The 24,355-nt window shown below is 42.1% G+C and overlaps 1 protein-coding gene across 4 annotated transcripts in view; it reads left to right on the top strand.

Moving 5' to 3' along the window:
• Positions 1-24,355, top strand: part of MAP3K5 (mitogen-activated protein kinase kinase kinase 5) — a 105,662-nt gene that overhangs the window by 34,068 nt on the left and 47,239 nt on the right. For all 4 annotated transcript variants that reach the window (XR_015949316.1, XR_004692177.3, XM_035108893.3 and 1 more), the window contains exons 3-9: positions 1,083-1,106; positions 6,013-6,206; positions 7,898-8,066; positions 11,817-11,923; positions 14,945-15,115; positions 19,906-20,018; positions 21,610-21,769. Coding sequence is in view for 2 of the 4 variants with exons in the window: in XM_035108893.3 (XP_034964784.2) it covers positions 1,083-1,106; positions 6,013-6,206; positions 7,898-8,066; positions 11,817-11,923; positions 14,945-15,115; positions 19,906-20,018; positions 21,610-21,769 (938 nt within the window). In the remaining 2 variants the exon portion in view is untranslated. The remainder of the gene's footprint in view (positions 1-1,082; positions 1,107-6,012; positions 6,207-7,897; positions 8,067-11,816; positions 11,924-14,944; positions 15,116-19,905; positions 20,019-21,609; positions 21,770-24,355) is intronic.

The following is a 24,355-nucleotide window of genomic DNA, read 5'->3' as shown; positions in this document are numbered from 1 at the left end:
ATAAAAGTGAACAAAATCAGTTTTAACCACAACCCCTCCTTCTGCACAAGCATACACCTTATCTTACTTCAGGCCTACAAATACTAAGCTGATTGAACAGATGAAGTTATGTAGCTAACCTGTGGTTTCCTCACATCCCTTCTATTGTGTCATTCAGAAATAGTGTGGAGCATCTGGGTGCTTTTAAGTCAGTTCAAAGGCGTGTCCATGGCAACTGACAGCACAGCAAGATATGCATAATGATAACTGATGAATATGAATTTCCCAATAATAGCTACTAGTATTTAATATATTGGATAAAAATAGTTGTCAAGTAGCTGTGCTGGTGCAAATCTTCAGAATGGACACCGTAACGGATTTATTAACAAATAATCTTGGTTGGCATATTGTTGCAATTTCAGCTGCTAACAGGAATTGGTAACATTTGCCCAGTTTTGTATCTAAGGTTGCCACAATTCCTTACTCCTGCACCTTCAACAACAGTCTGACATGTAGCATTACTAATCAGATTGATCAGTCAATCCATCTACTACTTAATGCCGAAAAAGGCTTCTGAATGGATTATAAAATTACATTACATAACATGGTTAAAATGTACAGCATTTAAAACGTACAATAAGACCATTCCATGAAAACAGCACGGCGGTTAAAACAGGAGACTTAGGTCAAGAGAATGCCTTTGTAAACAGGTGTGCCTTCAAAAAACAGTGGAATGCCAATGCAGATGGGGCTCTCATATTTCGGACGCCGGTGCTAACATCAAAAAAGCCTGCCTTCAAGTCACCACCAGTCCATAAACCAGAATGATGAATCTTTTCCTGTCCATTTATCTTCATGCTAGTGAAAGTGTCACTTTTTAATCTCTGTGGTCCAGGCTGTTGTTAAAGGCACAAGAGAAGGTTCAGTAACTGTATCTGTGTCTCTTGCATTCAGTACAAAGGGAATTTTCCCCTAGGCAATGGACTCCCATAAAATAAATGCAAGTTTCCAGGGACAAGCATAATGACATTCAGGTCCAAAGTTCTGTATTAGTTATCACCTGTAATTTATACAGATTGATATCTATCTTTTTTTCTTTATAGGAAATTATTTGCCAGAAGAATAATGTAAGTATGTTTTTTCAAAAAATAGTAAATTGTAGTATGAATTGCCCTGTGACTTAGCTGAAAGTTTAAAAGTATGCCACTCAGCTTTCTCTGACACACATATTCCATATATCTCTCAGGTCAAAATGCCTGAATTTCCAGCAGCAAATACTAGAAATCACATTAATTAACCTGTTGCTAGTGCCATGCTTACCATTTCACATTGTCTTTACCAGGTTTTCTACAATTTCTCTCCTTTTCCTTCACACAAGCAAACTTCCTTGATTCTTACCCCCATGCATTCCCTTCTCCCATTCCTACTCTTATTTCTTCCCTTTGGCTTGATTTTAAGCAAGTTGCTTTCCTGTTCCTGCTTTTGGAAACTATGTACAGATAGATAAGCTTCCTGGTTTTACAAATGTCCAGGACTGATAAACTGCATTTAGCCCACAATTCCCATACAACATCCTCATGACACAAGGAAAGCTCTCATGATCAGACTAGAGGCTCATATAGTCTAGCATGTGGTTTCTTATGGTTGTCATCCAAACATCAGATGCTTCCAGGAAACCACAAGCAGGTTGTTGCCATTTGTCCCTCAACCTATGAGATTCAGAGGTAGACCTCTAACTATACAACTGTTGACTAAGGCTTGTCTTGAGTCTTTTTAGGATTCAGCAATTTGTTGTTGGAGCAGAATGTGGAAGGTCAAGTTAATTTGGGGATGTGGCAGAAGAATTGCTCACATGCTGCTTTAAAATAGTGCACAAAACCATATAGGATTGTGGAGCGTGGTTCTGCTTTCAATGAGAAGGGTGGTGACAAGGGGGTTATAGCAATGACAACTTTAATCTGTTTTAATATTTTAACCTTTGTATGTTTGTAATCATGGTTGTTAACTTTTATTGTTTTACCTTTCTGTAAACCACTTTGGGGTTTTTTGTTTTTACAATCAAGTGGTGTACAAATTTTATCAAACAAACAAACAACAATGGGGAAACACTTGTTCCTCAGCTTTTCAGAATAACCATTTGTTAGCTGAATATGGTTTTCTTTCATATTTGCCTCAAACTGTTTGAACTTATTAGGAGGAAGGAAGCTGGCCTTGTGGGTTTTCTCCTTTGGTTGGCACCACAGTTATCTAAACTGTTCAGTTTGTCAGATGGAACAGTCCTCCTTCTCCTCTCCTTGTGTGAAGCTCAGGGGGATCTCTTGACCCCCTCACCTAGCCAGTATTGGGGAGAAATGGAGGGGAGCCCCATTGTGTGAGTAGCAGTCCTTCCACAAGACTTTGACTGGCGGGACTCATTGGGTGAGTGCATTCCCAAAGCACTTTATAGACAGCTGCAATCATGCAAAGGAGGAACAGTAAGAGAGCTGGGCAGGAAATGTTTGGTTTTTTATTCTATATATTTTGTGGCTATATCAGGAACCAGAAATGTGTTTGAAAGAGATTATATTTTAGAAACAAGACACAGGAGGCTTCTGGATATTTCCATTATGCAGACATGTCTTTCGATCTTGAAGTGTTTTGTGCTGTTGACACCTTAATATGCTCTATCTCGCATGAACAGGTTAAACTGGTATCCTCTGGATGCCTGTCATAAATCTCTATAATGCAAAGTAGAGTAACCTGCCATATTCATATGTTGCTGATCTCCAAGTCCCATCACTCCCAGCCACCTTATCCAACAGTCAGGGATGATGGTAGTTGGAGTCCAACAAGAGCTAGAAGAGCATAGGTTCCCCATCCGTGTTACAATAGATATGCACAACATGTTGGTTTTGAGGGGATCAGGTCAAAGTTGTTGAGCTTTTTGTTTAGGGAGGAAAGTCCCGTTTTGGGGCTACAACTCAAATCTGTTGAGCTGTTTTTACAGCTCAGGAGGAAAATGTCAAAAATGAGTAAAGGGGTAAGGGGAAAAGTTGCTCACCAAAAGGTCGCTAAGGAAACAGCCTGCCTCACAGCAAAAACTCCATCTTCCATTCCACCGATCATGCGAAAATGGAGGACGGGGCAAGGGGCCGGGGCTGGGGCCGGATGCTCTTATACCAACACAAAGTAAAAGGAGCCCGCAATCAACCAGAACCTCCCGGGGATCGACCAGTCGATCCTGATTGACCTATTGGACACCCCTGCCCTAGTGGAAAGCTGTTCAAGGGTCACATTTTAGAAGTGAAATCGTGCACCTTTGAAACACTTACACCAAGAGTGATTTCCTGTGGAAACAAAGTCTTAGTAATTCCACTCAAGTTTCATCTCCTTGAGAGTTTTTTTTAAAAAATTTTTTTAAAAAACAAGGCTTGTAGTTTAAATTTTTAAAAAGCTCTTCAACAGCCTTTATCATGACTGTGCAAAAGGCACCAAAGACTCAGCAATCCCAGCAGAAGGCTGCAAAAAACTGAACTGCAAGCATTGCAGTTATTTAAAGCCTCAAACTTCAAAATGCAATCACATCCTGAATATTGCATGCATGGAATTGCATAATGTATGGACTGCTGTTTTCATATTTGCAACAAACTCAAGTCTGCTGAGGACTGTGCCCCTTCTGCTTTGATTTCCTTGGAGCAGATATTTCTAATTTCACCACATCAAAGCTCTTAACCCTCTTAGCAACTCTCAGATGAAGAGCTAATGGTTGGAAGGGGATCCAGAGGGCTATATGAAATACAAGTGTGGGCGAGCTTCCTCGCCCCTAGCTTATCACACTCAAAACAATTGTGACAATTGCTCCAGTAATGAAAGAAGAGAAAGTTTGTCAACATTTCAATATCCTGCAAATGTGTGTTGGTCTTATCCCTATTAGATAGCAAGTTAGATAGCAAGTTGTCTATTTTTCTCCTTGTAAAAGTGGAGTCTCTGCTGTATATTTGTATTAATCACAATATTAGCACATGTTGACTTGATCGCTGAAAATTATGTGAGAAATGGGCTTAATAGTGTGCTCTAAATTTTGCCATCTGTTACAACTGTTTGAAAGGAAAACCCTGCAGAGAAGTACTTTCAACAATAAGTCTTACGCAATACGGTTATTATGGATGGTCTCTGAAAGAGACACAGCAAGGGCTGTAGAAAGAAGAACTGATTCATCACTGACTCATCACCATAATAATATTGGCAATTTTGCTATCACACTAACCAAGCATAAGTACTGAATGACGTAATAATGAATGCTGTGAGATTACCACCTTGTCGTGGTGTAGTGGTGACAGGCTCAATAATGAACGTACCGGTACCATAGCTTCTCTAAAGCTGGCAGGATCTTTATAGCCAAGAGGAGTTGTGATTATTGCACAGAGAGGGAATAGAGATAATACAACTGTTAGCTTGTTTATTTGGAAACAAGTCCTAATGTGGCTTAAGGAAACAGGACTTTGTAATTCTAGTCTTTTGCTATAAGTTCTCATTAGGGTTGTGCGTATTTCAGTAACAGAAACTAGATATCTTCTGAGATTTACCTGTAATGTTCCCTACAGCAGTATAACACTGATAAGGACACACCGTAGATATACCAAGAAACTGATCTTACTCTGCTTGAGCTCTTTGACACCAAAATGAAGTTTCAACCATAATTTCTAAAATGTGAAAGCTCACAGTGTAGATGAGGGCACAGGGGGACACTTGCAAGCCCCACTCCATGTCCTCCTCAGTTCCTGGCCTTCCCTTTGTTATATGAAGAAGGTGTGCAGGGGGATTCTCTGAGTAGAAGCCCCTATAGGCCTTCCACACACAACATAGAGATGGTTGGGAACCGAGGACATAGGAAAGTTGAGGGCAGTGCTTGCTTCAGTGCCTGTGCTGCCCCCAATCCACAGATACAGAGGTTTGCCTGAATACTCAAAACACCTGAACACGGCATTAACATCCACTGTAAATAATCTACCATGTGGCCCTACTCCTTCACTCGGTCATTAGAAGCTTACCTCGTAACTGTTCCAATGAAATTATTTGCTTACTTCATACAATTTATATACTGCTTGATTGTAAAAAACAAAAAACAAGCCCCCACCTCAAGGTGGGTTTTGTTTATCTCTTTGTGATCCTTGTGGTTAGTTTTGCTTTTGCTGTTGGGTTAGCAATGCTTTATTGCTCTGTTGTTGTCCTCTGCCTTGCATCCACATGGGTGGAAACGCGAAATAATAGTAAGTAAGTCAGTCAGTCAGTCAGTCAGTCAGTCAGTCAGTCAATGTTTATTACGGCAAACAGCCAGCATATCAAACCAGAAATTCTGCAAAATTCTCTACATAAACAATAAAAATGACTGATATGGGGTTTTAACAGTCAATATACTAATTAAATGTACAGTACTTAAAATACAGGTCCAGAGGAATAAAACACCATAAAAAAGAGATTTAAAATAAGTAAGTTAAATAGTAATCATTCAGTGTACCACTGAGCTTGCGAACAATATCCTTTAAAAAAAACAAACAAAAAAAACTATTTACAAACCCAAACCTGAATTGTTTTAAAGCAAATGTGAGCCATCTGCATCCTTTGGTCTAATGTTATGAGACTCTCAGCCCTCGGCCAACAGACAGACAGATAAAATAAAGATGATGGAAAGAAAGAAAGAAAGAAAGAAAGAGAAAGGGCTGTGCACTGTCCTCTTTGGGCTTTGCCCCACTAGCTGCTAGCTTTTGCCCCGACTGCAACTGGCATGTGGTCCTTGACAGATAACCCCCAAGGGATTGTGGTAATCAACAGAAAGAAACATTGTCAACCCCTGTTTTAAAGCTTCAACAGAATAGCATTGAATATAGGTTGCACTGGGTTATATCCAACTAAGTCATACTCAGATTAGATTTACTGAAAAGAATTGACATGTTATTCAAGTCCATTGATTTCAGTGGGTCCATTGGTTTAGCTTTAATAAAGCATTCTCATGCCGTAATTCATACAGAGTGTATATTTTTATTTCTCCTGCAGATGTGCACTGGCAACTACATATTTGTACCATATATGATAACTCCCCATAACAAAGTCTACTGTTGTGACAGCAGTTTTATGAAAGGACTAACTGAGCTGATGCAGCCCAGCTTTGAACTTCTGCTCGGGCCAATATGTTTACCTTTGGTTGACCGTTTCATTCAGCTTTTGAAGGTGGCACAGGCCAGCTCAAGGTAAGGATCCTCACCATAATGCAATCTTCTGCCAAATTCACATGCGGAAGCCTTTCAAGAGGGGGGAAAACATCAGTGAGACAAGTATAGCACATGGTAGTAGCATCCAAGGGATGAGAATCTGGGTGTTCTTAGGTTGTGCAGTGAAGTGGTCCCATTCATTCAAGGACTTCTGCTTGTGCAGTTGCACTTCCTCTTACTCTTCTTCCATCCCCCCACACTTCCCACCATTCTACTTTAGGGTTGGGGAGAGTCCCGGAACAAGTTTGTGATGTGTGCATGTCAGGAGATGGTGGAGATGTTTTATTGCACAAGCACAAGCGTTTATGCAAATGGGACAACTTTGTCAGGTGCAACCTGGTGTGTAGGAGCTAGAGAGAACCCACAATCCTACCTCACCTTCTTCAAAAGCTCAAGAAGCTGAAGGGACTACCTGAAAAGTAAAAGGTGGGTCTGGAAGTGAGGTGAGGTGAGAATATTCTCTGGAGAATATTCTCCACAAACTGTAAATTCTAATGTAAGAACCAGTTTTATAACCCACATTTTAAAAATCTAGTAAATAATAAGTCAAGCTGTGATATTGCTAGTGTAAATAATGAATAATGACCTTTTTTTTTATCCATTTACATTACTGGGCATTGTGTTATTCACCATTGGCAGTTCTGAAATGTGAGCTACAGGGGAAAAAAATTTAGTTTTAAAAATATTATTCATTTGATTTGATGAACATTTGAATTTGGATGTATTTCAACTATATGTAATAGCCTTTTTTCTATGATTCTTAGCAATTCTATATCCTTGGGCATACAGTGTTTTGTTTTGTTTTGTTTTTACAGAAAGTAGCTTTAATGCTTAATACACTTAAAGTACCTAGGCCTATACAATCAATTTCAAGTTTTGTGCAAAAAATCAAAGAATGTGAATTCACTGCATTGCCCCATTGAGTAAAAGTATCTGTACAGCTTTTGGTTGCCATCTGAACAAGTTTACCCTTGAATAAACATGTATATTAACTAATTATATCATTTTCAATGCATTAAAATGAATATTCTATTTTAAATGAAATTTCTCTAATATTCTCATTAATTGAGCATATTCTCGAGAATATTCACCAAAAGATTATTCTCAAGAATTTAACATCACTAGGTCTGGGAGCGGGAAAGACACACCATTTCTTTTTGTACCCCTCCCACTGAAAATGAGAAGTTGCCCCAGAAGAGCCTTGGTCTCTACAAGAAAAAGAAGGGCACAACTCTCTCCCAGCTTCCAACACCCCTTACCATGCTGAACTATGTATATGAAACATGGAATGTGACTTATGTTAATGCATCCCATGATTTGCGAATATTTTGTGTTCTTCTGAATTTAAAGGGATGAAGCATGTTATATGGCTGCATTACAGAAGTGATCAGCTTTCAGTTTCTTGCATTCATTCCATGTGTGCAGCTCTTTATTGCAGGGTTGGGGAATCTATGTCCCTCCAGAGGTTATTGGACTATAACTCCTATCATTCTTGACATCACCTTTCATTACCCTTCCCGGTTCTCTTACTGCCAGTTATTGTCCCCAGTAGCAGTAGAATGAGAGCCCCACATTCGTACTTCATCATTGTGTCTGCTATAGAATTAGGTAGTCAAGTAGCTGTCCTTGAATATTCAGGCTTAAATTGATAGTTTTCTTTTCCATTCTAGTCAATACTTCAGGGAGTCAATTCTTAATGATATCCGAAAAGCACGTAACCTATACACGGGAAAAGAACTAGCCACAGAACTGGCCAGGATACGACAACGGGTAGATAACATTGAGCTTCTGTCTGCTGACATTGTGATAAACTTGTTGTTGTCTTACAGAGATATTCAGGTAGGCTCCCATTGTTTAATTTGAATGTATTGCTCCTGTTACTCCACCCAACATATTTCTTCTCACTACTAACATATTTAATCCATTGTAACAAAATCATACTCTGTTCACTGTTCCTAGAAGTCAGATGTGCCTTCTTCCACAGATATTTCAATCCAGTTCCACCTCCCAGCCGGTTTTCCACACACACACCGGTCAGTCAGCTTTCTGTGGCTAGCTAAACACACAAGGCCCTTATTTTGGAGGAGGCTTGCCCCCATTAAGCCCCCCCCCAATAAATATGTTTTTCTCCTACTGTAAGTCTGTATTGATTTATCATTGGACATTTGCCTTCCTGGTGGGGTGGGGGATAGATATTTAACAAATAAATAAGGTAAAACCTTTGTGGGTTTCCTGAGCCTGCTAATATTTCCCTCTAGAGCGGCAGTGGAGAACCTTTTCCCTCTAGGCCAGTGATGGCCAAACTTGGCCCTCCAGCTGTTTTTGGACTACAACTCCCATCATCCCTAGCTAACAGGACCAGTGGTCAGGGATGATGGGAATTGTAGCCCCAAAACAGCTGGAGGGCCAAGTTTGGACGTCACTGCTCTAGGCCATGGGTAGGCAAACTAAGGCCTGGGAGCCAGAGCCCGCCCAATCATCTTCTAAATCCAGCTCGCGGACGGTCTGGGAATCAGCGTGTTTTTACATGAGTAGAATGTGTGCTTTTAGTTAAAATGCATCTCTGGGTTATTTGTGGGGCATAAGAATTCGTTCATCCCCCCCCCCCCCCAAAAAAAGATAGTCCGGCCCCCTACAAGGTCTGAGGGACAGTGGACTGGCTCCCTGCTGAAAAGGTTTGCTGACCCCTGCTCTAGGTCTCTCTTATCTGCCCTTACAACACTTCCCAGTTCACACCCCCTCAGTGGCCCTGCTTCCCATCACTGGTAATGTTTCATGGTTGAAATATGTCCTTCATACGATGCTGGCTGAACTTCCTGGACACTCGGAAATTTTTTATATAGAGTGGCTCCTTTCAGATGCTAATTCTAATGTGACAGCAAGGGCAACCAAGTTCTGTGCTAGAGCCATAAAAATTCGGCCTGACTTAAAATTACAGGACAGAGCTAAAGATGCTCCAGTGCCATTATTAGCTGTACCCGCCCAAGTAGTGATACCTGCTTTTATCTAATAATTTTATAATGGTGAAAGTTTAGACATATTATTTATATATGTACCCTCCCAAGTAGTGATAATTCTATTATCTAATAATTTTTATAATGGCTATAGATTATATTTATTGTATATACTTTAAATTGTATATTGGATTGTTTGATGTATAAATGTTTGTGCTGGTCGAGAACCAACAATAAATTAACTAACTAAACTAACTAACTAACTAACTAACTGTCCTTCAACCTTGGTAATGCCTATCACACAAAAGTAAACTTTGCATTAGCTTGCCCGCTTTTGTCTCTGACCCCACCCACCATTGGGCATGTGGCCCTCAGAAGCTTGCACAGAAGGGAATGTGGCCCTTGGGTTCCACACCTCTGCTACAGAACATGGGTTTTGGCTACATGAGCAGTGAGTGGTACACACACTGGAACATCAGAAATAGAGGGAATTAATATCTGCTGCAGAGACCCATTTCAGAAAATCCTGAAAGCAAATGCTTGACCAGTAAATGGATCTGGGTCAGCTGCTGCTTCCAGTGAAAAGAGCATGGTGACGCATGGACAAATGGCTCACTGGCACTTATGTCTCACTGCAGAGTGAAAGCCTTCATGCAGTTGCCAGATTTAAAAACAGAACTTTGTTGCCATGGCAACTTTGTGTACATCTGTGCCTAGGCCTGTGGAAAGGGGTGGGTGTATAATGGCTAGGATTCTGAATTCCTTTTTTAAAAAGTCTATTATATTATGCATATTGGAGAACACTGTGTTAAGTTTGGTAGCTGGGTTATAAAGAAATTATGTGAGAAAATTCCATGCCTATGCTGGGACTTTTAGTGCAAGTTGAAAGAGTCCCAGTGCAACATAGGAAGCTCTCTCATACTGACTTAGATCCTCTCCCTTGCTATAGCACAGGCACCCCCAAACTTCTGCCCTCCAGATGTTTTGGGACTACAATTCCCATCACCCCTAACCACTGGTCCTATTAGCTAGGGATCATGGGAGTTGTAGGCCAAAACATCTGGAGGGCTGCAGTTTGGGGATGCCATGCCAAAGCACTTCACAAAGTGAATGGGGGGATCACTTCTACTAGGGTGAACCCTACAGTAGTTCCTTGCATAGTATCAGATGCCTATGCAAGGAACTACTGTCAGATTAAGCTGCAGGAGTCCCAGTGCAACATAGAAGGCTGCCTTATACTGCCCTGCTCCATATTGCCCCCATTGACTGGCAGTAGACGCTGTATTGTAAAGTGAGTGCTCTGCAACGGAGCTATGGTCCTTCCACCATTCATGTACTTGGTTCACATGTTCCTGTGATGGTGTTTAGAAACTCCTGCTTGGAGGAGGGTGAGATAGGAGAACTCACTTGTATCTCCTTGCATCATTCTAAATGAAAACTATTTTAAAAGCCCTTCTGTGGAATTCTAACAGCCTATGGTAGCCCATGTAGTCCATACAGTCAATGTTCTGCTTCCTGTGCCCAACAAAACCTTATATAGAAATCCACTTCCGGTATGACAGGAGCAGCTGCTGTTTGAGTGAGAGATCTGGAATTATTATATAGCTATCCCAGGAACTGCACATTATATTTTCTTGGTTTCTTAGGCTGCTTTCACACGAGCCCACACATCCTTCATTCACTTTTTTATGGGGCACCCAGACAGCATCGTTGTCAGCCTGCTGCATTTCAATGTTTTCTGTTAGCATCTAATGGGTTTTTTGTTTTTTTGACCTGAGTTGTATTTTATTTTGTTTAATTTTTGCAGTAAAGCAGCAGCCTGTCTACTTTGGAGACATTTCCTCCTTGTAAATTCAGTCTGTTTTTAGTGCTTCCTGATACAGGTGGGGGATTGGTGATAACTAGCCTATGTTAATTGCCCTTTGAATAACCTCTCTTAATTATACCTGTGTCAGTTTCTATTCCTGTGTATGGAGAAAGCTTTCATTATTCATTTTACCTCATTTGTTATTTGCTATTAATAGTTCCTTTTCCTATGAAAAAGAAATATGGCTTAATTATACTTAATTCAATCACCACCTGCACCCCTTTTTTCAGTTCAGGGGCACATTTGGAATTCTGGCACCACAGAATATGCATTTCAAAAAAGAAAAACTGGTTCAGAACCAGCCCACAAACACACAAAAAGGCATCAAGATCTACTACTACCCTACCAACCAATATAACACAGACTGAAAGGGAGGCAACCCTCCCCAAACCCTTATTTTGGTGGGTGGGCAAGTTGCCTTGGTGGGTGCTGCATTGGGGACATCAGGCTTAAATTAGTGTTTTTAAAATGAACAGTGCAATTTGATGCATGTCTGCTTAGAAGTAAGTCATTCAGTGGGACTCTCTCTCAGAGGGTTGCAACCTAAATGAAGGTGGCAGTTGAAGCTGAAAGAGGATGGTTGAGTAAGAGCTCTTTCATTGGATAATGAATAACATTATGATTATAGTGTCCACTTTAACTTGTGCCCCTTCGGGTGCAACTATTAAATCATTTTGTCATGTCAGAAGTACACCAGGAAAGTTTACTCTTATTTTCCTTTCTTGCTGTAATGACTTAAATAAATCCTTTAATTCTGTTTCTTGGAAGGATTATGATTCTATTGTGAAGCTGGTAGAGACATTAGAAAAACTTCCAACCTTTGACTTGGCTTTGCATCATCATGTGAATTTTCATTATGCATTTGCACTGAACAGGTAAGAGCTTTCCTTCCTAATGAAATTTTGTTGGTTTCATGTAAGTCATTTCCTTAAATGTTCCTTCTACAAAGGCTTGAAGCTTTTCTTAGCTTTTTCAGTGGAACTTCTTGTTCGAGTCATATGTCTCTTTCTGCATGCCCCCCTGCCTTCTTTACCTCTTCTTCTTCTTCCTTCACACCATGGGAGTTAGATTTGGCTTTCCATCTGTGTGAAAATCGATATTTAACTTTTCTTTCTGCAAATGATTATGAAAGCAGTTTGATCAAATAGAAAACATGAAGAGACGATTGTTGATTGAACAATCCATGAAACATACTCAAAAGCATAAAGTACAAATCGGCACAATTCTGGCCAGACGTGATGTGCAGCATGCACACTTACGTAAATGTGCACAATGTACTGTAGGCATGTAATTGTAAGCAGGCCTTGTGCCCTTGCAAGAATACAACATGACTTCTCTGTGGCTGAAAGAATTAGCCTGTATGAATACTCTCTTAGGACTAGAATGGTAGGCTAAAATTTTGAGCCGTGGTTCTCTAAATTGTGCACGAGGCAAACTGAGGGCATGGCAGGGCGCAGTAGGGCCTGTACAATTGTTAAGAGAAATGAAATCTCTGTGTTGCCTCTTTAGTATGTTAGTCACTTGGTGACTTATTTATGATCGGAGCCATCAGTAATCAAATATCATTAAGATTTCATTGCACCTGAGGTGGAGGCAGTTTGCTCACTTGGAGCTAGCCTAGATATCTACATCAATGGTGTTCCCTGGTGGAAACTGGAATGCTTATGGCTTGAGGGTCTTAATTTACATAATGAATTGTGCCAAACAATTTAGCTAAGTCATCTCTATTCTGGTGTGGAGTTTTTGATATATCTGTCTGGGATAGTTTACGGGTCAAAAAATGAAGCTTAGTCCAGTCAAGACAGAGGTTTTGTTGGTGAATTGTGTGACCTGTGCAGTGGTGTTCCACTTGTTCTGGATGCACTCCCTCAAAAGGTTTTGGAGAGCTGAATCACCCAGTTTTGTTACTGGAGACCAATTGGCATCTATGCAATACAGTACCTTTTACCAGCTAGGGCAAGTTCTCCAGCTATAACTAAAACGAACCCTCTGAGGAAGAGCCAGTTTGTTCACAGCATGTCTGGTGCAAAACATTTGCTGGAATGTCTCTACATTGAAAACTATTTTTCCTGTCTACTTTTGTAGCTCAAACTGTAGCTTGCATCAGCTATGATTCCCCTTGGAGGGAGAGAATACCTGGCTACTGGGATCCATTTCCTGGTAACCTCCAAATTAGACTGAAGTATGTGGGGTTTCCTCTGAAGACATTTCAGAAACTTCAGTTCAAAACAGGGATGCTCGACTATTAATTGGGAATGGCTGTGGGAAATAGTTGTTTTGAAAAACGAAAACACTTGCTGCCATTCAGTTACCAAGCACAGTCAAAGGTTCTGTTGTTTTTAAAAGCTCAAAACAGCTTAGGACCCAGACACCTCTAAAAGACTATTTTTCCACCTGAGCTGACCAAACTTTACAGTCCTCATCAATGACCCTTCCTTGAGTCCTCCCACTCTTCTGAAGCTGAGCTGGTGGTGACTCTGCTGTGACCTCAGTTGTCCTGTGTGGAGGTGGAATGCCTCTCCCATGAGGCTCACTTGGCACTGAATCTGATGTCCTTCTGACACCATGCAATGATTTACCCAGACCTTCCAGCATGTCATTGAAGCTGGTTTAAACTAAGGGGTTTTTCCCCCACTGATTCTGCTGGGTTTAAGCTTGTATTTGGAACAAAGTATCATATCCAGTTTGGGGACTTGTGCCTTGCGTGTTTGATAAGCAGAGAGCAAAGTGGCAACCGGGAAGTAAACAGGTGAGAAAAAATTACACTGCAAAAAATCTGGAGCAAATGTTGCCACCACTTAATCAGCATTTTACAAAATGGTTACATAACATATGTGACATGAAATGGACTCTGTATCAAGTGAATCTTTAGCCTCTTATAGCCATGTTAAATTTCTCACACCAGTCAGCTTTCTAGATGGAAAGTTGAGGACAAAACAGAGATAAAATATAGTTGGAATGATGTGGAGAAAATCTAATTAGTTTGGTGATTTTGCCTCTCTGGGCATTCTTTATTTGTTCATTATTTTACAAAGCTGCAAAGCATAGAAAGGCGCTCTTTGAATGCCTCCTTCATTGTGTTGCTAGGGAAATATGGAGAGGGCTGCTTACCCAGGGATGCTTCAAATGTGACTAATTTCCTGCACGTATAGCTTCTGTGTAGAACAGCTATACAAACAAGGTCTAGATTACCATGTGTGATAATTGTACAAGCAGCAAAAGAAATCTGTATTTATAGAGTCGATGGTTGGTTTGTGTGCTTTCTCCTACTTGGAAATGCTGTATGCTAGAATCGGTTGCATTAGAAGCAATTCTGCATCTCAAAGAAATTTGCATTATTTTGAGGTCAGTCAAGGAATGAATGTTTCTGATGATCATGAGAACATGGAATGGGAAGACCTTCAAAAACTGGTCAGTGCAAGAATGGATTCTCCCTGCACTGACCAATCAGCAAGTAGTTTTATTTTTAGATTTCCTACTTGAGAGCAACAAACTATTTTTTTAAGTCAAAAAGCCTCAACTGACTGTGACAGATTATGAGATCCATTTCCTGTTGCTACCTTTATTGGAACCCATTATGTTAAAACTCCAGATGAAAATCATACTGCAAAGAGAAACTATTCTGTAATATCTGAACAGAGAGTTTACTAAAATGTTCCCTGTTTCGTATGCATTATGTCAGACTGCCAGAGGCCTACAGTATAATTTTCTGTGAACAGCAAAAGGAGAATGTTATTTTCATTAAATTAAATGAGACAGCTATCTTTTCTCCCTGCCTTGCCCCCCAGCTCTATTCAAATTCTAATCATGCCAAAAGAACGTAACAGAGACAACAGAGAATTATGACAAATTCAAATTTTTGTATTCTTTTTATATATATATATAAACACACACAGGCGAAATCTTCCTGGAGACAGACAGAAAGCTCTAGATATTATGATACCTCTAGTGGAACATGAGAGTCAAGTACCTTCTGATATGTACTGCCTTGTGGGACGGATCTACAAAGATATCTTTCTGGATTCTGGATTTACAGATACAGAAAGTAGAGACCAAGGCACCTTATGGTAAGTAGCACCATGTTACATCCTTTATAATAAAGTGCAAGTGTCTCTGCGTCCAGTCCGTGTGTCCGTGGGATTGCGCTACTGCGCATGTGCCCCACGGACAGCCGTTGGGACTTGGAGCGCAGAGACTTCAGACGGGATAAACCAGGACTGTGAGAGAGATTACATGCTTGCATATACACAACCATAGGGAAAAAAAGTGTGCGGCTTCCCCTTGCCTCTGCTGCGCTACTGAAGGATCTCTCTCTTTCCTCCTGGTTTCTTCTCCGTTAGAGGGGAAGGAGAGGAGGCAGACGTGTGCTGGCGAAAGGGAAAGGGAGGGTAGGTGGGTGTGGATAGAGAGAGTGCGCGAGCCGCAAGTGATGCGGCTGCTGGGCTGAAGGATTGTTTAGCCTTTACTGAGGGGCGAAAGCAAGAGAGCGGGCGTGTGGGCACACCCGCGGGGGAAGGGGGAATCAGTCCCTGGAAGTGTGTGTGGATTTTGGGGGGGGGGTGTTGGAAGGGCTGCTGCAACTGGGACCAGCGGGGGGGGGGGGAGAGAGAGAGAGAGAGAGAGAGAGAAGAGGAGTAGAAAAAAGAGGGTGGGAAATGGGGAGGGAGAGAGGAAGCTGAGGAGGCAGCTGGCTAATTCTAGCACCCGTTAATTTAATGGGCTTCATGATACTAGTGTCTACATAATTTTAACAAAAACACTCCAGCTGACAATAGGAGTGGGAAATGGGCTCCTTTTTTATTTCTACAAACTCATGGCTACATAAAATTAATTAATAATCTAGTGAATAAATATGATTCCAGTTAGACTGGGCAACTTCACAGTTGATGTTGGAGGATAGGGGCCAACTCTTTCACTTCCAGAAATTTTGTTTCATTATTTTTTATTGCCCATTGAAGCATGTTTGATGAGTCCATGTGGCTTATCTTCCTATCTTCTCTCATGATCTGCTTGTTTCCAAGTTGAGGACAAGAGTGAACGCTGCTAGGTGATAGACTTTCTATTAATATCAACACAGCGATGACAAGTTAATTATTAGCTGTCAGATTTTTCTCAGACACGTTGCTGCTATAATGCTGACAGGGTAAATCAGGCAAGATGGTTTTCTTCCTCTTGTTAGCTTGGCTAACAAGTCTCTAGCTCGTCTGGGTGTGGGCCCAAAGCTGTCAGCTGGTTGGGTTCAGCTTGTGCCAGTTTCCAGTAGATGACTATAGCCAAGCAGGCATAACCAAACAGCAGCCTATAGCAGAGAGAGAGAAGAGGGTTAAAGGAGGACAGATATTAGAAGTTGAAGAGAGTAAGTGACTTGTTAACAACAAGCTTCCAGCATAGTACTAGGAGTTCTGCTACAAATGTTTAGAGCTGTTAAGTCATTACATTGACCTTGTATACTGAATGTTTAGTTCCTTATATACATGGTGTAACAAGGCTGACGTGCTGCTGCAGTTTTATTTTGTTTACATTGAGTTTTTATTATTGTGCTGGGCAGACATTTTATGTGCTGTATTGATATAAAGGTTTGGCTTTAGCATTTAATGTATTACACTATATTTTGTATTTTTCCATATGCAGTTTTTAAAGGAGATTCTGTCGCACACTAAAGAAAACTTCCACCTAGACAGATTCCCTAAAAGCCAGATATAAAAAGCTATTCAATTTTTATTAATTTTAAATAAATTGTGAGAATGTGACTGGAAATAAAGTCTGTCACCTTGAAGGGCTTTTACTCGCCAGCTGCATTTGTACATTATGCTAAAGCATGATTTTAGCACTACATGTACAAACTGAAACAAACCCAAGCAAAGTCTTGGGCTTCCTCTTTCCTTCCACACACCTGGAAATCTCTATCTCTGTTGGTTGTTACATGCAGATCAGAAACTATGGTACTTCACAACCTCTGGTTAACTAAGGTAAAGGTAAATGACCCCTGGACGGTTAAATCCAGTCAAAGGCCACTATGAGGTTGCGGCACTCACCTCACTTTCAGGCTTGAAGGTGCCAGCGTTTGTCCACAGACAGCTTTCCGGGTCATGTGACCAGCATGACTAAACCGCTTCTGGCACAGCAGAACACCGTGACTAAAACCAGAGTGCATGGAAATGCCATTTACCTTCCCGTCACACCTATTTATCTACTTGCACTGCCGTGCTTTCAAACTGCTAAGTTGGCAGGAGCTGGGACAGAGCAAACCGCCAACCTTCTGATCCAAAAGCCAAAGAGGCTCAGCGGTTTAGACCACAACGCCACCCGTATCCCGCAACTATCTTTATAATATCTTTTTTGGCTTCTTTTGAAACTGGCCAGGGTTTGTGATGAACCATGATCCCTGTTCCCCAAACAAATTCAAGTCAAGATTAGCGGAAACTGAAAATAACGGCTGGTGAAGTCCTTCTCCTGGCCATATGGCAGCAGGAGGAGAGGGCATGTGCTCATGCATGTGTAGCACCAAACCATGGTTTAGCATTGCATTGGAATCCAGCTGCAGCATGATAGCAAGCAATATGCCATTCAGAGGCATCAGAGTCCCAAGAGCCTTTAGCCACAGGATTCATGTTGTACTCTCAAGTTGTTCCCTGATGGCATGTTTGTGAACTGATGCTTCATGAAGTAATGAAGCAGTGAGGAAACCTCTTATCTTACATTTCTACCACCATGAGGAAGTTTCTGGAAACATCTGCACATAGAGGTAGCTCAGAGTGGCACACATAATTGAGGGAAACCATTTAGTGTGGGCTGACCCTGATCATGTAGAAAGTTTCTGTAGTTGCTGGCAGTAGCATGCCTTGCAAATCGCCTAAACATGGCAGGACTGGCAAGTCTCTATGGCAGAGCCATCTTGTTCCTTTCCCAGGGTATCAGGTTTCTACTCAGGGTGATGGGGGAGGTCTCGGCTTACGTAGCTCTAAACACTCTAGTGTTAAAATAGGTGGGTTATAACAGTGGCAACAGCAGAAACTGTGCCAATAGCATTTAGGGTATTTGAAGAGCCCTTCCGCTTGAGTTCTGGAGGTAAGATGGTGGTGATCCCTGTACCCATTTGATTCCTAACTTCTTGCATAATGCAGGTTATTTAGCTGTACTTTTCCCTTCCTGTCCCTCCTCTGAAAGCAGCTGTTGGGACTTAACTGGGCAAAGGCTGGATGAGCACAGGGAATGCAATAAACAGTCACCTTTAACCTTCTTTTGTGGTCTTTAGACAGGGTTCAGGCAGAGAGTTCTGGGCATGTTTTCACTGTGCTGTCTTGTTTTCCATACAAACAAGATTTTTGCCTTCCACCATGTAACTCTGCCACTGCCTATTTACAGTAAATTTGTTTTAAAAGTCTTGGGAAGTGGGAAGTGGTGTGTCTGGTAAATATAGGCTGCTGCTTGCCTTCCTTTTGTGTGTGCACTTTGGATGAACAGAAATGCTTTTTTGGATTGGATTTAGTCTCTCATGCATTTTTGCCCTGTTTAGCAACATGTCACATTTTAAGAGATCCAAGGAATCTTACAAATTTAAGGAATTAATGGTTATTCAGTGCCAAGTTAGTGCATTCTGAGTAGACGGATTAAATCCAGTTTATTTGTCTGGAAAATGTATAGCAGGAATGAAATTATGTGTCTGCCAAACATGTTAATTATTAGGGAGGGAGGGAAGGATTTCTTTTTTGGAAAACAACATTGTGTTAGCTTGAATGTCCTTCCTCATTTTGTCATGCCTGACTGTACAGCAAAGTGAAGAGAGGTAATAAAATGAGTTAAACTGAGTTGGAAGGACCAGTGCTCTAAGGTGGGTTCCTTTGTCTTTTGTTTGAAAAGTTGCTGTGAGAGAGGGTGATTGAAAATGGAGACACTTTTTCTTCTCACTCCAGTCCCTTCCAACATATCTTTTCAAACAAAAAAGACCTGCCCAGCTACATTGACAACATGCTTAAGGGGCGTGCGTAAATGGACCCTAAGAGTGTAAGTTGTGAGCTGGATGTCCCTGCAGTTAAAGCCGCCTCTTATGAATTCATTAAGTACATAGGAAGCTTCCTTATATGGAACCAGACTGTTGGTCTATCTAGCTCAGTATTGGCTACTCTGCCAGGCAGCATTTTTCAAGGTCTCCAGGCAGAGGCCTCTCCCTGCCCTACCTGGAGATGCTGGGGCTTTTGGCATTCAGTGCTGCAAGGCAGATGCTCTACCACTGAGCTACAGCACTTCAGAGTCTGTGGGCAAGCTCCTATTCCCGCAGCCTTTGTCTGCCTGACATACCTTGCCAGAATTGTTTTATCGTGAAGCACTTTGAGCACTTGAGATTTATTCTACAAATAAACACTGGGTGTTGATATTATTAAATATGCATTTGAAAACTCTTCCGTTTTTCATTCTAGTTTGGTATACTGCATAGCTCTGTACTGATTTGCCTACTGTCGCAGGATCACTGAATATAAATAAGAGAAGGATAACTTCATGACAACAATATTAATCTATAATGAGGGGGCATAAATCATAATTCTAGTATAAATGCCATAAGGAATTTTAATGCCAGTGTTCAGAAATAGTTCTTGGTGCAAAACAGCAAAGCTGTTAACCAACTATATATTTTTCACAAGTGAATAAAACAGTAGGAGGATGCTGTAAATGTTGGCTTCTTAAAATAACCATGCTGCCTGGATGGAAAATTATAAGCAGAATATTTTTGTGCTTGAACGGGTTGGCCAGGCTGAACAAACTGAAGAGTGGCACTTAGAGTACCAAATATGTATATAATTGTCTCTTTGTATGTCTTATTTTTTATATATCTATGTCTATAACTTGTTTGTTCTCCTAGGTTCAAGAAGGCATTTGAGTCAGAACCAACATTACAGTCGGGGATTAATTATGCAGTCCTCCTCTTGGCCGCTGGTCACCAGTTTGATACCTCATTTGAGCTACGGAAAGTTGGTAATTATAGCCTGTTGATGCACAGGCAAATAAAATTCAATGACAGCATTTTCACCACCCTCTGTTTTACAGGAAACAATCTGATGAATGTAGTCAGAGTTCTTTGTTAGTTAGTAATTCTGCACTTCGGCTAGGTTTTCCATTAAAAAGGTATAACTTTGAGCCACCGCATGGATCCTGCCTGTTGCAATTGTCTTGCCTAAGTTCAGTTTTCTGGGTTAAATGTCTCTCTTGCAGGGTCAGTAATGAAAAGAGCTTTTTATGGTGACTTGGTGATATTGTTGGATAAATTATGAATACCGATTAGTAAACCCTGCTAGTTCTAGTCTCTGAATAATCTAGTAGCAAACTTCATTGGCTCTCTAGGACTAAGGTTTATCCTAGTGAGGGTCCTGCAAGCCATCGTTTCCCCCATTGGCTGTTCTTATTGAGCTACATATTATCTTACACTTCCTCTAAATGTGGAATTAGTTGTAATAGTTATTTACTATAACATTTCCTTTCCCCTGAAACCTAAGGGTCCTAGGGTTAATGCATGACATTATCAAGAGTCTATTATAGCAGACTAATATTCTAAGTGGCTAAAGTGCAGCTACAAAAGCAATTATAGTTATATTGCTTGTATGAAATTGTTGTTTCGTAATTGATGTTGCAGCCTTTGCCAACATAGTGCCTTTCACATGTTTTAGACTACAACTCCCATCAGCTCCAGCCAGCAAGGCCAGTGGTCAGGGACGATGGGAGTTATAGTCCAAAATATCTGAATGGCACAAGCTTTAAATGGCATTTGTGGTTGTTATTTGTGAGCCACTTTCTGCACGATTGCTTTCAAAAGTGGGTTCTAAATATGGCAACAAATAAATCTTATTTATTTTTGCAGGGCTCCCAATGAAGTCTCTCTGAGCTAAATTAAGCTTGCTTAGTAGCAGTGTTTTGTGGATTGTTCTGTGGATATGAGTTTCCTTAAACCTTCACTGTGTTTATTTTGAAATGTCTCTGAGGCTTACAGAACAAACACAAGATCTGACTAAGTAATACTCAGAACAGACCTATTTGAAATCAGCGGGCTTAGATTAGTTGTGGCTTTCTTGATCTCAGTGGGTCTATTCTATATTAGTGGGTCACAGTCTCTTGAATTAAAAAGGGGGGAAATGCAAAGAATAGGTGAAGAAATGCTGAAATTATTCAGTGGATCAGTGTTCAAAACTCTGGGTAGCCATTGGCTAGAACATGGATAGGGTTTAAAGGGCCTACAATATGTCCTCATCTCTTAAAGCTTGCATTCTTGGGATAATTAGGTTGTCTGCCATCCCAGTCACCGTATGTCCTAGTGGTGCTAGTCCAGAATCCAGTGAAGCGACCAGTTAAATGCTCACTTTCTATTATCTTGTCATATTGAGAAACTGGATTGCAGTTAAGCAAGAGAGAAGCAGAAAGAGAAGGGAGACGGGTTTATAAATCAGAAAACTGTATTGTGGGTGATAACGCAAGTTTCGGACCACCAATTTCAGTGGAGCTTAAGTACGCATTAACTTGAGTTTTTGTTTGCAGTGCATTCTTACGGAGAATTTTTTCTTTATTATTTCTCCAGGAGTAAAGATAAGCAGCCTGCTTGGGAAAAAAGGAAACCTGGAAAAATTGCAGAGTTACTGGGAAGTCGGATTTTTCCTGGGAGCTAGTGTTCTGGCAAATGATCACACAAGAGTGATACAGGCTTCAGAGAAACTTTTCAAATTGAAGACGCCAGCATGGTATGGCTCTTGTACGATCAGTGTGTATTGAATCAAAGTACTCAAAGTACTCTAGCATCTGTTCTGGTCTGAATATTCTGGGGGGAGGGAGGAAAATAATAATAATAGTAATAGTAATAATAATAATAATAATAATAATTTATACCCCACCCTCCCCAGCCAAAGCGGTTAACACCAAATACAAAACAACTGGTTAAAATACAACACAACAACAAGACTAAATACATCAAAATTAAATTAAAAATTAGAAAATAAAAATGCAGCCTCATACAAAAGGGAAAAAGAAAGCGAAAATGGGGGAGGGAATCAGGTTGACTCCAGGCCAAATGCCAGCAGAACAACTAGTGTAATTAGTGTAAATATAAATGACAGTATTTCCCTTTGCCAGATTTTTGAATATGGGCTCAGCGACTGTTTTTTATTTATTTTTAAATTACCCCTATTTTATCCTCACAACAACCCTGTGAGGTAGGTCCAGCTGACTGGCCTAAGATCACCCAGTAAACATCATGGCTGCGGCTTTCTAACCATTACACCAATTGCCTCTTAACGTTGGGCTCTTGGCATTCTTGCGGGAGGCCAAGTCATCAAGCAAAAGCCGCCCCCTTTCTATACAAACAATTCCATAGCAAGGTGACCCCACATTCCATATAGACAGAATCTCCTGCAAAAGTTGGTAATAACTGCTCAGAAAATTTTACTCACGCTGTCACAGTGGCCGGAGCGGACTACTTCAGAGTAACGACGCTACGCAGCTCTGCATTTTATTCTTTTATTGGTGCTGCGTATTTACAGTGCTTAAGTCATTGCTATTTACACGGAGTGATGTGGTCAGTCGGTTTCAGAACCTCCTAATGGCTTTTGGCGCGTCTTTCTCCAACACAAAAGCTTTGGCAGACCCATCCTCTTTCCCCTCCTCTTTCTGCGTAATTCCGGAGTTGGGGGGATGGGTCTCCCGCCCTTATTCGCCCCTTCCTGTCCCACCTGGGACCCTGGCTCCTCTACCTTGCCTGAGCCTCGGACACGACTTCCTGCTTCCCCACTGGAATCGGAACTCTCTCTGCTTCCCCCTGTGCTCGGGGATTGGCTTGAACTCAGGAGGGGAGGGACTTCGCGATATCCCCTGTCCCTCACATCCACCCCCCTCCCAAGCTCTCCTTCACCCCTCCCCAGGTCCCCCCCAGGTGTCGGTGACGACTGGAAGCCTAAGAACTCAGTGCTTTCCGAGCCCGTTGGTGTGAACACCTCCCCCCAGTCCTGCAAGCCCCCCCCTTCCGCCTGGGAGGACGGGAATCCCAAAAAGTCTGTGGCGTCAGAGCTGGTGGGGGTAAAAATGTTCTGCCAATCTGCTCCTTCCTCTGACTGGGTGGATCTCGGTGACACCCATACCTCATCCTCTGGTTCCTCAAACTCCGCTTCCCAGCGCCATGGTGAACTGCTCTCCCGTGCTTCCTCCCCCTCCCCCTCCCTTTCCATGTGCCAGGGCTTGGGTCTATGGGGAAAGAGGGCGTGAAATTCTTCTACCAGGAATTCCTCCTGTATCTGAGTGGCTGGGACCCATTCATTCTGGGACGGTGGAGCATCCTCCCATGCCATGAGGTACTCCAGTCCCCCCACCCCCCACCTTGAATCCAGGATGGCTGTGGCCTCATTGAGTTGCTCCCTGCCTTCCCTCTCCCCCCCTCCCTCAGGGGTTTGTTCGCTGTCTCGGAGCCTGCTGCTTTCCCTGTACGGCGACAGCAGCGATCTATGAAACACTGGGTGCACCCTCATGTCCTCTGGCAGTGCCAGCCTGTATGCCACCGGGTTGACCTGTTGCGTGACCGTGAAGGGGCCCAACCTTCTGGGCGCCAGCTTTTTGCATCGCCCTCTGATGGGAAGGCCCTCCGAGGACAACCAAACTTTGTCCCCCACCCTAATGACCTCCCCCGGTCGCCTGTGGCGATCTGCCCCCCTCTTGTACGCTTCCTTGGCTCTCTCCAAGTGTTCTCTGAGCTGCTGGTGCACCGTCTCCAGTTCCTCTGCCCAATCCTCAGCCTGTGGGCCTTCCTCCTCCTCCTCCCCCTCCCTCTCTGGGAAAGATCTGAGGTCACGCCCGTAATTGGCCTTAAAGGGCGACACCCCTGTGAAGACGTGCACCGCATTGTTGTAGGCAAATTCTGCCAGTGGCAGGCGATCCACCCAGTCCGTTTGCCTCTGGCTGACGTAACATCTCAGGTACTGCTGCAGAATGGCGTTGACCCTCTCCGCCTGTCCATTGGTCTGCGGGTGTCTAGCCGTCGACAAGCTGACCTCCACCTGCAGGAGGTTCATGAGCCGCCGCCAGAACCTGGAAACAAATTGGCGGCCACGATCCGAAATAACCCTTAAGGGTAATCCATGCAGTCTGAATACGTGATCCACAAACAGTTTGGCTGTCTCTTCTGCAGAGACCGCCCTGGCACACGGTATAAAATGGCACATTTTGGACATGAGGTCCACCACCACCAACACTGCGGTCTTGCCCCTGGAAGAAGGCAGATCTGTGATGAAGTCCATGGACACCACTTCCCACGGCCTGTGTGGCGTGGCTAAGGGCTCCAGCAA

This window comes from Zootoca vivipara, chromosome 3 (genome assembly GCF_965207765.1).
Source record: "Zootoca vivipara chromosome 3, rZooViv2.hap1.1, whole genome shotgun sequence".
Taxonomy (NCBI): Eukaryota; Metazoa; Chordata; class Lepidosauria; order Squamata; family Lacertidae; genus Zootoca; species Zootoca vivipara.
This window is presented reverse-complemented; position numbering and strand designations above follow the sequence as displayed.